This window comes from Rattus rattus, chromosome 5 (assembly GCF_011064425.1).
Source record: "Rattus rattus isolate New Zealand chromosome 5, Rrattus_CSIRO_v1, whole genome shotgun sequence".
Classification (NCBI taxonomy): domain Eukaryota; kingdom Metazoa; phylum Chordata; class Mammalia; order Rodentia; family Muridae; genus Rattus; species Rattus rattus.
Window position 1 is genome coordinate 133,728,566 of NC_046158.1, and position 14,003 is coordinate 133,742,568.

The window sequence follows — 14,003 nt, forward strand, 5'->3', positions numbered from 1 at the left end:
TCATCACCATCTGAGCATCCATTCCTTCCAAGTGCTACAAAAAGCTCACAGGACCCCTTAGGGTTTTCTACAGGGTCGAATATCAGATGTCCTGCATATCAGATATTTACATTATGATTCATAACAGTAGCAAAACTACAGTTATGAAGTAGCAATGAAAATAATTTTATGGTTGGGGGGGATCACCACAACATGAGGAACTGTATTAAAGGGTCACAGCATTAGGAAGGTTGGGAACCGTTGCTCCAAAGGAAAAACTCTAGTGCTAGTGGCCTATCCCAGCACCCAGTTTTCTGAGGAAGGTAGTGAAGGGGTATGGAGTAAGTGACCATCAAAGCCAAATCTCATTTATCCTTGGCAATCCTTCTATTTTTTAACTCTTTGCTAGTCTAAGGCCAAAAGCCTCTGGCTTCTGGCAATTTTCTCCTGCTGATAGCAGCAAGGGACTAAGAAAGAAAAATCTACCTATTCAGGGTCTTTGTCCTTCTACTCCTGGGCCTTGCTGATCAGCTGAGAGGCTTGGTGTCTGTCAATACTTTATAAACCAGAGTAAAAAGAAAAGGAAGAAAGGCAGAATTCAAACACACATACAGACACACACAAACATACACAGACACACACACACACTTTGACAGGGCCCAAACACCGGTCTCAACAATTCCAGAAGTGTTTATGCATACTTACATAATACACATATTCCTACACACACACACACACACACACACACACACACACATATGTGTGTGTGTGTGTACATATATATAGTCAGACACATATACATATAGACATATTGTGCATATATACAGACATACATACAGATATATATATTTGGTGGATGGGGCAGAGACCCAGATGCCACACTTTATTTCTTCTCTCTGGCCTTCATATACCTTCTTAGACAAAAGCATTTTATAAAATTACCTCAGATAAAATTTTACACAAAAGGAGAGTTACAGAAGGATGTTAGTAGTAAGTTCAGAGCAGTGTTTCATTCCATAAGCTCATTATAAGTTCAAAGCAACAGTTTCACATGGCCTTGCTTTATCACCTTTGCATATCACTGTGGCTTCATCCTTGGACCTGACCTAGAATGTTTTCTTTTGATCACAAAGCCTATTTTCTTATCCTAGTACAATTAGCCTATGACACATGAAAGTTTACAGAACACTATTTGCAGATTTTAGAGGGCTCAAAATTGCTTGTATAAGTTTCAGAATTATAAAATCATCAATTTGTCTACACAGCATTACTACATGAGTACAAATTCATGCTGATCTGTCCAATATGGTGGGCTGATGCCCAGGAATCATTAGGCTATGTAATAATGACAGGAAAGACCTATCAGCAGCAAGAATTAATTCTGGGATGAATTCTCTAAGAACCCTACATTTTTAGAACTCACCCATCACAGGCCATCCAAAATGGTGGGCCATCTCCAGAAAAGTCACTTGCAAGCCTTGGCCCCTCCTAGATGGCTTCTGTCACTCAAGTAACACAAGTCTCAAAATGGAATATTTGAAAATGACTGGATACCTAGAATCCCAATCCTCAGAGGTACCCGAGAGCGTGGTCGCTTTGCCTTCAGGACTTTTAGCTGATGTAAACGGTTCCAGATGGTCTGCTCAGCCTTCTCCCTGCAAAGATCCAAAGTGGCGAAAATGAGTCGAAAATAAACTATAGGGCAAGATAGGGGAACAGGACAATGGGAAGAAAAACCACTTCTTCCCAACTCTTCTGTGAGTCTCCTCCCTTCAAGTACACTCCACCGTAGCTCTGCTTCTCCTGAATTTGGCAATTTGTTTTTGTTGTTTCACACATTCTATAGCCCAGGCTAACCCAAAACTCATTATGTAGCCTAAGATATTCTCAAACTCACAGCACTCCATCTTCCTTGACCTCCCAAATACTAGGATTACAGGCATAAGCCACCACCCTGGTTTGTTTAATGTTTACTTAGTATTTTCTGTCAGATGTCAGTGGGCTACTTATAGACCTGTCTTGTCCCAATACTAGGCCAAGCTCCTTAAAGCCTGCCTTTTTGAGAGGTTCATTTCTGAATCTCTCCTAACAACTAGCTCAGTATCATTCAACAGAGGCCCCATAAGAAACATGTCAGATCAAGGGGACACTAGCATGCCTTGAACAATGAACAAACAAAAGGGGGTATGTTCACTTTCTTAATTCATTTCTTTAATTTGTCATGCATGTTCGTGTACCCAGCAGCTGTGTGTGCCTAGCTCCTGTAGAGGGATCGGGTCCCCTGGAACTGGAACTGAAGACGACTGTGAGGCACCATGTGGGTGTGAGAGACTGAACTCAAGTCTTCTAGGAGAGCAGCCAGTGCTCCCGACTGCTGAGCCACCTCTCCAGTCTATCACTTCTGATGGACTTCTCGTGATCAGGTACTTCCTAACCACCTCTGAAGATGCCACTCTTTTTTTTTTTTTTTTTTTTTTTTTTCAAAATTCTGTTTCCCAACCATTTGGCTACACATCAAATCAGGTGCATACATTATAAGACTATGCCACTAGTAGCCAGAAAACATCAGGAAATTTAGGAGCTCAGTCCTTCTAAAACTCAATATAACGTATAGAGCTTGTTTTGGGCATTTATGCAGCTACTCTTTCCCTTTTAGGCAGTTCTCACTGTGTAGTCCAGGCTAGTCTAGAACTCACAATCCCCTTCAACTTTTGCAGTGTCAGGATTGCCTACTACCATGTGTGTACTACCATGCAATAAGAGGAACAACTTCACAAATTGCTACTGTGAGAATTAAATGAATACATTCATGTATAGTGGTCACATGGAACCCAACACACAGGACATGTTATCAAATGTCAGCCAGTTACATCAGGACTATGTCTGTTATGTGAAAAACTCTTAACGCTGACCTGGCCATTGGTTCATCTCCATAAGTAAGCCCCCCTGACATGATTATATATATTACATTCACTTCTTACAGAGAGAACAAATTTGTACCTGATAGAACACGTGACAAGAAGGATCACATCAGCCTAGTAGAGAGCAAGAAAAAGAAACATAAACTTTGAAATTAGCCTTGCAGGATCACCACCACGCAGTCCACCTGCTCTTTTCTATTATCATGATGACATACAGAGAATAAATCGTATCATCTTAACCATTTTCAAGGATACGGGGCTATAATAAGAACACTTGAACACTGGAATGCAACCACCACCACCGTCTCCTTCGAGAACTCCCCAGGGAAAGCTCTTTATCCTCTATGCCTTAACTCCTTACGCCTTACTCCCATTCTCCACAGCAATCTTTGCTTTCCTCTGACTTGGTTTGGCTTTGGAGACACAGTAATGCCCTGTAGTCATCATGGCCTCAAATTCTACACCCTCCTGCCTCCACTCCATTACAGCCATGTTACCACAAGTTTGATAACTCCTTTCCTGAAGATGAACTGCACCATGAGAGCTCAAAATAGCTGAGCCATCAGTTAGTTTATGCCAGTCCTACATACAGTACATGTCACTAAAGGAATTAACACATCACTCAAAGGAACTAACTCAGCAGGCGACAACCTCCTCCTGAGATTCACTGCATCTAAGAACCTGCACCAAAGCAGAAGAGCCCAAGCCCAGGAAACAGGGAAGCAAGGAATTCAAGTACCTCTTGAAGGTTGCTGGTCCGCAAGTAGCCGCTCTTCTGTAAAATGGACCAGGCTATCTCTGTGTCATTCACATTCATCTGACAGCCATAGGTCTCGAGGTAGACTGCAATGAAAAGCAGGCTGATGCCAAGGTAGACAGAGGGCCACATGTTTTGGGCCTCCTTGACAAAGCCCTCAGAAACACCAGAGGCAACTAATTAGTCACAAAATCTAATGTTGCCTCAACCCTAAAACACCATCAACTTCCAGAGAGACCCCCCCCCAAATTAGTAATAGCCTTTCAGAACAAGAAAATACAACATCATATGCACACACTTATTCTATGTGTGGTATTTGAAATAGAAGGGCATATGATGACCCTCTTTAAGGAAATCTAAACTCACACCCCTGTATTGTAGTCCTCCTCTAAACAGGGGGTCTCTAGCTCTGGAAACAGCAGAATTGGTCAGAGGGGACACACCACAGAATAAAAATGAAAACAAACATGGTCTGTTTTGAAGTAAAAATACAAATTTACACAAAGTTCCAAAACATGAATTTCACACTTCAGTAGGTTCTTTCAAATCATATTTCTAGTAACAACACCATTACCACCAGCAGGCTTCCAAGTGGAAGTCGGGCAGAGTGCATCATACCCATAAAGCCAACACATATGAGGCCAAGGCAAGAGAATCATGAATGTGAAGCCAGCCTTAGCTACACAGTGAGCTCCAGGACAACCTGGGCTAAAGAGACAGATTACTTCACAAAAAGCAAAACAAAAAACAGAAAACATCAGGTTTTGTTTTGTTTAGGTGGTGGTCTCATTATATAGCTCTGGCTAATCTGTAACTCATTATGTAGACCAGGCTAGCTTTGAACTCACAGAGATACCACTGCTCTGCCTGCCAAGTGCTGAAGAAAAAAAAAAAAAGGTGTGTGTCACATGCTAGCCAACATATATATATATATATATATATATATATATATATATATATATATATATGTATGTATGTTTGTATGGATGTGTGTATATGTGTGTGTGTGTGTATGTAAGTGTATGTGTGTATGTAAGTGTATGTGTGTATGTATATGTATGTATGTATATAGGGAGGTGAGGGTACATATGCCATGGCACCAGTACGGAGGTCAGAGGACAACTTGTGGCAGTCAGCTCTCTCCTTCCACCATGTGGGTTCCTGGGATCAAACTCAGGTCATCAGATTTGACAGCAAGCAACTTTACCTTCTGAGTCATCTTGTCAGCCCCAAGAATAAAATTCTAAACCAGAAGAGGTGGCAGATGGCAGGTATGAGTGATTCCATCAGTTTGGAGGCTGAGGCAAGAGGAGTATGAATTCCAAACTAACCCAGTTTCAAAAGACAGGGAGTAGGCTTGGGCAAGGTGGCTCAATGGATAAAGGCTCCTGCCAGCAAGCCTGATGACTTCTAACCTCTCAACACACATGGTGGAAGGAGACAACCAAGTCTCACAAGTTATCCCCTGACTTCCACAGCTGCTACACGCATACAATAAATGATGCAATTTAAGTACAATCCTAAAGATTATAATTAAAACAGAGATTACACTATCTCCATATGTAACCAAAGAGAGGACTGCAATTCATGAGTGCACAGCTTTGAGGTTTTTCCTGAGGAGATGAGGATGCTGTGGATGGAGCTCAGAGCTTTGGGCATGCTAAGCAATCACCCTACCACACAACTCTCCCCCAGCCCAGCCCTTGAGTTTCTTTAGAATAACGCTACTTGGTAGGCAATCTACCTACTCTATTAACTCCCTAAAGCCAAGAACATAATAAGACAACAGCAAAAGCAATCAGATCACAGATGCCGCGATGGAGCAAAGAAGGAAGCCAAAGGGGGGGAAAATAAAGCCAACCCTTTCTCTGCCTTCCTAGAAGTTCATCCCCTGAGAGATAGGGAGGTGGGTCCTCCACTTCTGGAGAAGATGGTTTCTCTTGAGGAACTGAAGCACTTCTTAAAAAATGCTGAAAAGACGGTCCAGTGGCTAGCCTGGAGCTGAAATCCTTCTGAACTCCTTCTGAGCTCTTCCCCTCTGGATCAGGACAGGAAGTGCTGTTATGTGCCCTGAAGGTCCTAAGCAACACCCAGCACATGGAGGTCAATGGTGCTGATAGCCTCTGTGCTCGGAAGACACGCTGTAAAGGATGCATGGCACCTGCAGTCCTAAATCTGTAAAAGAAAGAAACACACCAGTATATCCTGCATGCCCCATACAGAAATTGCTCTGCACACTCCCCCTTGCTCAAACAGAACAAAGTATGCTTTTTCCAGGGGACAGGGCTCATAAGAGGTGTTGACACTTAATCTCAGGATTATCTTGGGCTGGCCTGGAACTCAACTCCCTATGTAGTCCAGGCTGGGCGGATTGTGAGGTTATGTGAGGTTCGTTTGTTCTTTTCTTTTCTTTTCTTTCTTATTGAGATCTTCCTATGTAGCCCAGACTGACCTCCAACTCTCCTCATTCCTCCCACCTCATTCTTCCAAATGCCAGAATCACAGGCCCAGTTTGAAGGTACTGTTTGATTTTGGATTTGCTTTTTTTTCCCCCTTGAAACAGGGTTTCTCTGTGTAGCCCTGACTGTTCTGAACTTGCACTACAGACCAGGCTGGCCTGAAATTATTCACAGAGATCTGCCTGCCTCTGCCTCCTGAGTGCTGGGATTAAAAGCATGCATCACCACCTCCCTTAAGGTACTCTTTATAATAGTTTTCCTTAACCCAAGCAGGGTAAATCTATATTCCCAGTAACTTAAGAGGCTAAGGCAGGAAGATTGTTTGAGCCCAGGAGTTCCAGGACTGCCTGGACAACATAGTGACGGCTCTTAAAATGTACTGTATCTCTAATTTACAGGTGAAAACAACAAAATAGAACCAGTGAGATGGCTTGGTGGGTGAAAGCACCTACCACCAAGCCTGACTCCCTGAGAGCCACACAGTAGAGGGAAAGATCTTATTTCCATAGATTGTCTTCTAATCTCTACACACACACTATGGCATGTATTCATGTGCATGAGCACAGAAATGAAACCAATAAATTAAATGTAATTAAAAAAAAAACATTAACCTACTGTCCTGTTGGAGAAGAGACTTCTGGTTTGAGTTTTATTTTTTTTCACATTTTTATCTTTGTGCATTTTACAGTATGTGAACCATCTTAACAGCCCAGGTGTGCGCTTTCAAATCACCTACTTCTGCCCTTTAATTGCGGTGTGATCACGTTTTACAAGTCAAATTCCCACCTCTGGGTTGCAAATGTAACAAATCTGTTTTTTAAAAAAGAAAAAAAAAAGTACAATAGGCCCTTACCCCTTGCCAGATGTTGTAAGAATCACACATTAAAAATCTAGATGAAGGGGCTAGAAAGATGGCTCGGTGCACTGACTGCTCTTCCAGAGATCCTGAGTTCATTTCCCAGCAACCACATGGTGGCTCCAGCAACTATTCACTAACAGCCCACACCTCTTTTCACAACATGGACCTTAAGAGTCAAAATGTCATTGCTGCCTAGGCGGCTCTTGGCCGGGATCTGGGAGCCTTCATTTCTGAGTGCTGGGATAGGGCTCGGTCCTTTCTGAAGAACCTGGTGGGAAGATCAAAAGCTTAAAGTTTTGCTCAGCACAGTGCGGAACCACCTACCGCATCCAAGCACGTGAGTGCTGGGCGTGACCGCGGCGCTGCGTGAACGCCCGCAAGAGCTCGCAAGAACCCCATAGCCACCTATGGGGCCTATCAGACCCCCCACCTCTGCTCCACAAGGGGAAACGCTAGGGCCTTGGAAGGACACTGTGACTTGGCCAAGGACATACAGAGGTAGGCAGCGGGGCTGAGCTACACTCGCAGCGGTCTTACTCAAGGCCTAACACTGCCCAGTGATACCTTCCCCTAACGTTTCTGGCTTTTTCTGGACGCTGCGACCCGCCTGCGCCACGGCCTGTCGCTCGCAAGACACCAAGTGCAGCTCCAGTCTCTCACCTCCCACAACTGCGAGGTCCGCGCCTGAAACCGGAAACTGTCAGCCTGCTTAGATCCCTTCTCAGGAGTCCTCCGCTGCGCGCCTTGGCGTGCGACTTCTGTTCCGCCCTGACTCTCGCCCGCGGTGTTCTAACGGAAGTGTTTCCTACCGGCCTCGAGTCCCAGGCTTTGAAATACAGAGATGTGAGACCCACTTCTTTAAATGCTATTTCCCCACGACCCCAAAAAAATTCTTAAATAAAACTTAAAACCCAGTGGGCAGTCTCAGCCCTTGTCCCAAGAGAGTAAGGGATTCTTATGGGTGTTCTGCCTCCGGAAAATAAGAGCTCTGACTTCTCCCCATGCCTGTCACTCGTTAGCTTCCTCATGTCATATGTACTTTCCTTCTCTCCCCACACCAGGCCCTTTAAGAAAAGGACCACCATGGGGCTGGTGAAATGGCTCAGCGTGTAGGACACTTGCTGTCAAGCCTGACAACTTGGAATCTAATCCCCAGAACCCACAAGGTGAAGTGAGAACTGACTCCTGCAAACCCTCTGAACTCCAGAAGATAGGCCATGGGACATGCAACGCCCCCCCCCCCACACACACACACACACACACACACACACACACACACACACACACACACACACACACACACACACACACACACACACACACACACACAGGTCTCCCGATGCCGTAGCACCCTTCGGTGTTCTCAGGAGGCAGAGGCAGACTGATTCGAAGCCAGACAGAGCTACATAAGTAAGATTCCGTGGGGCTGGGGATTTAGCTCAAGGGGTAGAGCGCTTACCTAGGAAGCGCAAGGCCCTGGGTTCGATCCCCAGCTCCAAAAAAAGAACCAAAAAAAAAAAAAAAAAAAAGAAAGTAAGATTCCGTAGATGGGGGACGGCGTGGGGGGAGAATGATAGAATAAATGTAAAAAAAAAAAAAAAAATAAGAAAAGTGGTTAAATAGGGGTTTCTGTGGCTAGCTCTGAACTGCCTTGCCTGTCCTGGATCCCCCAAATGGCTCTGAACAGCCTAGTTGTTCCTCCCCACTGCCTTGTCCTATTCCTGTCACATTCCTGCCTTGACCATCTCAGCCTTTCTCCCTTCCCTGTGGATCATGACCCCAGCCAAGGTACCTCTTCTCCCCAAGACCTAAACCATAGTCCCTACACTCAGGAAAGAGCTGAGAACAGGATTCAGCCTGAGGTCAGAACCACCCTATATAGTATGTGTTTTTTCCAAACTTCACGGTTACACCTAGTTTTAAAGTGTAAAACATTTGGTTGAAGCACAAACTGCATGTGGACAGTTCAAATTCTACAAGAATAGAATGAGTAGCAAAGAGGCGCCCCCTCCTGGCCTCTTCCTGTCATGACTCGCAGCAAGAGACTGGATTTGGATGGAGCCTTCCTCTTTGCCAATGGGCTTTTGTTTTGTTTTGTTTTGTTTTGTTTTGTTTTGTTTTGTTTTCATTTAGGTGTTTATGTGTCTGTGCAAGAAGCTGGAAGCCCCTCTGGGTGGAAAACCAGAAGCTAGGGTTGGCTCAGTGTGCAGGATACTTCCAAATGAAGCTAGAGTTACAAGCAGTTGTAAACCACCTGATGTGGGTGTCCAGAATCAAACTCTAGTACAATGCTGCAAAAACTGCTCAGTTGTCTCTGCAGCCCTCCACCGGGCCTCTTTAAGACATTACCTCTGCAATCTCTGTGTAAGACATTTGACCTCACTCTCCACCTCATTCTCTTATTTCAAAGATAGTCTCGATGTCTGTGTCCCCTCAAATCCACATATTGGTACCATGACCTTCACTAAAATGGAAATAGGAGGTAGGGTCTTTGCATAGCAATTAGGTCATATAGGTAGAGCCTTCATGGTCTTTATGGTTAACTTATTTAAAAGACCCCAAGCTGGGCACAGTGGCAAATACATTTAATCCCAGCACTCAGGAGGCAGAGGTTGGTGATTCTCTATAAGTTTGAGGCCAGCCTAGTCTACAAAGTGAGTTCCAGGACAGTCAGGGCTATGTAGAGAAAGAAACACTGTCTCAAAAGAAAAACAAAAACAAAAAAAAAAGAAAGAAAGAAAATAAACCCAACAGATGCAGGTGGATCTCCATGAATTGGAGACCAGCCTAGTCTACAGAAAGAATTTCAGATCAGCCAAAGCTACACGGAGAAACAGAAACCCTATCTTGAAAAACCAAAAAACAAAATTTTTTAAAGATTAACTCATTTCACAAACTTAAAGGTGAGAATACAGAAGTAGCCGTGTGCAAAGGCTCACGAAGCAACAAGAGACGCACAGTCCTTGGGATCCATCCACAGTGCAGTCTGATCCCAAAGCCCTATTCTTAGCACTGACTAACTCAGCCTCAGACTGGCTGGGTTCCCTCTGGGGCTGTGCTGCTGACAGTTGAATAACCACGGCCAACTAGTGACTGCTGACTCCAGTCCCCTTGCCTGTGTGGCAACTGTGTGGTGAATACATTACGGTGTGGGGAAGAAACGGATAAGGAACGGGGACCAAAGGATCAAAAAAGCACTGGGGCTGAGGCAGTAGTCCACTGTAGCAGTAGATCATCTGTGGATTCCTGGGCTAGTGTGGGATTGGGGGTGGTGAAGGTTTAAAAAAGAAACAAACTCCTCTGATTCTAGGAGTTTAGGAAAACTGTGTTCTACCGGCTTGAGAACCTGAATGTTCTACCTGCTATGATCCTCTCTTTCATCTAATTCTACTAGTGGGTGAAAGTTCGCACAGTGAGCACTCACGCTCCCTCCCACCACTCCACTGTGAGTGGCTGTATTTTCTTCTTACAGCTGTCAAGCAGATGACCCAAATGGCCTATGTGATTGACTGTTCTCTGCATTCCACAGATCTACCCACAGGGCAAGCATGCCCTAGGAAACCCAATCAACAGCCAGGAACAAAAGTGCCCTGCTTTGCCCAGCCTGGTTTAAATAGTAAAACTGTCAATGCACAGCCAAGGCTTGTGAAAAAAACATGTCTGCTGGTGCAGCCATGGAGACTGGACCGGGTTTGTCCAGGGTTGGTGCCACGGTACTATCGCAGGAGAAGCTGGCTGAATCATGCTTCTCTATACTGCATCCACTTCGGTGTCTCCTCCTGACAGATATGAAACCAGGCAAGGGAGGTCCCACTGTCCTCTCTGCTAACACCCTGTGTCTGACCAATTGGAATTACACATTTGATTTCAGGAGGTTTTGATGGATTTCTTCCTTCCGAGGATAAAGACCTGTCGACTTTGCTCTCGGATACATCACTGAGGACTGAAATGTATCCTAGTTACTTCTGGGTGAGCTCTTGGTTGGTGGGTGCATAGGTGAGATGGTTGGGTAAGCAAAACTGGAAAATCACTTGGCTGCATTTCTCAGTGCCTAATTTCTAACCAAGCTAATTAAGTAACTTCATGGGACAGCTTCGTGGTTGGCTGAAATTTCCTAAGAGACCTCAGACAGGAAGACATCCAACTCAGCCATTCTCAAATTACTGAACCATAAAATGGAAGACGTGAGCTGCTAGACCATAGGGTCGTTTATCACAGAGCACAGACAAAGCTGGCATTCACCTGGAGACCCAGTTCTCCAGGAAAGGGGTCTTACATCTTGTTCTGGTTCCTCTGGCACTACAGAGCCACCTCAGCGTCCCAGTGTAAGAACGCAAACCACAGACATGGCTGCCTATGTGCTCACAGGCTGTTTATTATCAAGAGGAAGGAGAGAGAGGAGGAGAGAGCCCAGACAGCCCTCGGGGCCCAAGGGAGAGTGAACAGAAAGGCTCCTCTTCCTCCTCTTGCCACTGACCCAGAAGACTCCATCTGCAGAGATCTCAGGGTGGCTTAGGGGCCTCCAGGAGGCCTGGCAGCTCTGCTGTTGACTGGGGATGGGATGGATCCCCACAGGGTCAGGTCCCAGGCGCGGAATGGCTTCTGTGTACACAAAATATCTCTCTTCGAAAGGCACTGGTGGAGGTGAGCAGTAGGAAGGCTGCCCCATCACAAGCCAGACTCACTGTCCCAGGTCTGAGTTCTGCTTCCTCAGGTTGGTCTCTGAGGCCCTAGTTCCCCTCCTCTCCCTTCCCTCAGCCCACAGATGAGCAGGCAGTCAGCAGAAGGACGGGTCAGGTCACAAGACGAACGATCCTCTTCAGGGCTAGTTCATCTGACAACTTCTAGGCCAAGAGCCCCAAGCGGGTGACCTTGGCAGACAGGAAAGAGTGGATGATAAAGACCATGGTTTTGGGACACGAATGCAGGTCCAGCTGCTGCAGAGTGGACAGAGAGAAGAGTCAGGGATTCTGTCCAGACTGGCCTCCAGGAGAGTATCCCCAACCCCCACGGTACAGAGGTGGCCCTCCACTTACGATCTCTCCTTCAGCACCCCCAAAGTCCAGGAAAAGGAGACTCATGCCATCATCTGATGACATCTGAAGTTTCTCAAAGGGCTGTCGGAGCAGCACAGCTCGGGTTGCTCCTGGCTCAGCTGCCCACAGTGTGAAGCCCTTGTCAATGTGCACAGATAGGTTGCAGGGACGGCCATTCCACGTGCAGGCTGCAGGAAGGCAGTGAACACAGACCCTGGCATCTCAGTGATCACAAGCCCCACTCAAAAGGCAGCTCCAGAACCCGGCTGTAATTCCCCCAGGGATAGGAGGCTCACTCTGTCATGATGCCTGAACAACCACTGGCCCAGTCACCCTATCCTAAAATACAGGAGGGTGGGCCTTCAGAGGACCCACAGCTGCATCTTGCTCCATTTCTAGCAAAACCACATGTGATAGGGAAGCTTGGGCTGGGGTAGGGCATGGCTCGGTAGAAGAATATGTAGCTATCATATACAAGGTCTTGGGTTCAATTCTCAGCACAATAAAATAAATGGGAGTTAAATTCTGTGATGGGCACAATGTGTATCCCCTAAAGGCACGAGATTGGCAAGTTAAATGTAAATTTCATATAAACTGATAATTTAGTATTCACTCTTTACCTGAAATTCAAACCTAACTGGTACCCTATCTCAGCTACAGCCTCACTCCCCCCAAGACAGGGTCTCACTGTGTAGCCCCTGCTGGCCCGGAACTTGCTATGTAAACCAGGCTAGCCTCAATCCCACAGAGATCCACCTGCCTCTGCCTCCCTGACTACTAGAATTAAAGGTGTATACCACCATGTATCTTCACCATCAGAATCACAGGGATAACATAAGAAAAGACACCAAGAAAGAATGTTTCCCTTCCTCCCAGAGCCCCTGCATACCCCAGATAGGGGCCTCAGAAAAAAGCTCAACCTCCATTTGCTCTCTCCCTCCAGAAGCACCACAAAGGAAGAAAGTTGAATGGCTCTAGGCACAGAGGGTCCACCTGGCACACCTGTAGACACTTCTTGCACACCTTCAGCAGCCCGGTGACAGCCATCCACCAACTGTCGGGTCCAGGCTGCCAGCTCCTGCGGCGACTCCACACTGAACAGGTGAGTGTCCACACCGTGGCGTGTACCCGTGCGCAGGGCAAAGGAGAGCTCTGCATCATAGGGCACTGAGCCCTTGGAAGGGCCTGAGTGCACCAGCCTGTGTGCAGAGCAGAGGGCCAAGCATGAGGCCTGGGAGTGGGGCGGGGCCAGGGCAATGAGCTGCATCCTTTGGTGTCTTATGGGGGGGACAGGGATTGCAGGGGTTCGACTCCTCCATCCTCCCCTGATGCTCACTTCAGCCTTAGTCATGTCCTCACGCATGCACTTTCTCGGCCTGAATCCTCACCAGCTCCCACTGGCTCAGCCTCGCCTCCTGTAGATTATTATTCAAAATCCCCCCCTCTGAGAAGATCTGTCTAGAGGAGTTCCTTTGTCACTACTGTCACTGCTTTTCACCAGGGTTGCAGAAACCATACACTTTGAATGCTTTTATTTGGATGGGGTTTCACTATGTCACCTTGGCTAGAACTCGCTATGCAGACCAGACTTGATTCTTCAACTCTGCCCCGAGTCCTGGGATTACAGGCATGTGTCCCCACACCCAGCTGAAATTACATGTGTATTTTATAATTTGGCCCAGCCAAAATGATATATTTTAGTAGTTTTGGTAGACTTTTGGCTGACCTTTTCACCAGCTAGACTAAGGTAGAAGTTCTTGTCTATTTTATACAATACTATATTCCCAGCAATTAATAAATGATTAATAAAAAGTGTTTAACCAATACTTGTCTGAATTAATAAGTCACTTGATTAGGCTCCTTGTCAGCTGGCCCAGAACCCAGTCCAGAAGGAGAAGTCGTGATAACAAGGGCCCCAGCCCCTGCAGCTTCATTCTCACTTGCTGTGTGGCTTTGGAAAGCTCGCTGTCCCTCTCTAGTCACTAAACCTCT

The 14,003-nt window shown here is 46.0% G+C and overlaps 2 protein-coding genes across 6 annotated transcripts in view; both read right to left on the reverse strand.

Annotated features, from left to right (window-relative positions):
- Cdk5rap1 (CDK5 regulatory subunit associated protein 1) overlaps positions 1 to 7,691 on the reverse strand; it is a 35,019-nt gene extending 27,328 nt beyond the window's left edge. For 3 of the 4 annotated variants that reach the window (XR_004388046.1, XR_004388045.1, XM_032904491.1), the window contains exons 1-5: positions 7,300 to 7,390; positions 5,519 to 5,832; positions 3,640 to 3,743; positions 2,980 to 3,014; positions 1,534 to 1,634 (exon numbers count right to left, since the gene is read on the reverse strand). Coding sequence is in view for 2 of the 4 variants with exons in the window: in XM_032904491.1 (XP_032760382.1) it covers positions 1,534 to 1,634; positions 2,980 to 3,014; positions 3,640 to 3,743; positions 5,519 to 5,832; positions 7,300 to 7,304 (559 nt within the window). In the remaining 2 variants the exon portion in view is untranslated. Of the gene's footprint in view, positions 1 to 1,533; positions 1,635 to 2,979; positions 3,015 to 3,639; positions 3,744 to 5,518; positions 5,833 to 7,299; positions 7,391 to 7,635 lie in introns of those variants that run through there. The other variant, XM_032904490.1, reaches the window with a different exon arrangement.
- Positions 7,692 to 11,318: 3,627 nt separating this feature from the next.
- Positions 11,319 to 14,003, reverse strand: part of Snta1 (syntrophin alpha 1) — a 30,411-nt gene continuing 27,726 nt past the window's right edge. Inside the window, exons 6-8 of one of the 2 annotated variants that reach the window (XM_032904493.1) lie at positions 13,035 to 13,210; positions 12,012 to 12,199; positions 11,319 to 11,912 (exon numbers count right to left, since the gene is read on the reverse strand). In XM_032904493.1, the coding sequence (XP_032760384.1) occupies positions 11,820 to 11,912; positions 12,012 to 12,199; positions 13,035 to 13,210 (457 nt within the window). In that variant the 3' untranslated portion in view covers positions 11,319 to 11,819. Of the gene's footprint in view, positions 11,913 to 12,011; positions 12,200 to 13,013; positions 13,211 to 14,003 lie in introns of both variants that reach the window. The other variant, XM_032904492.1, reaches the window with a different exon arrangement.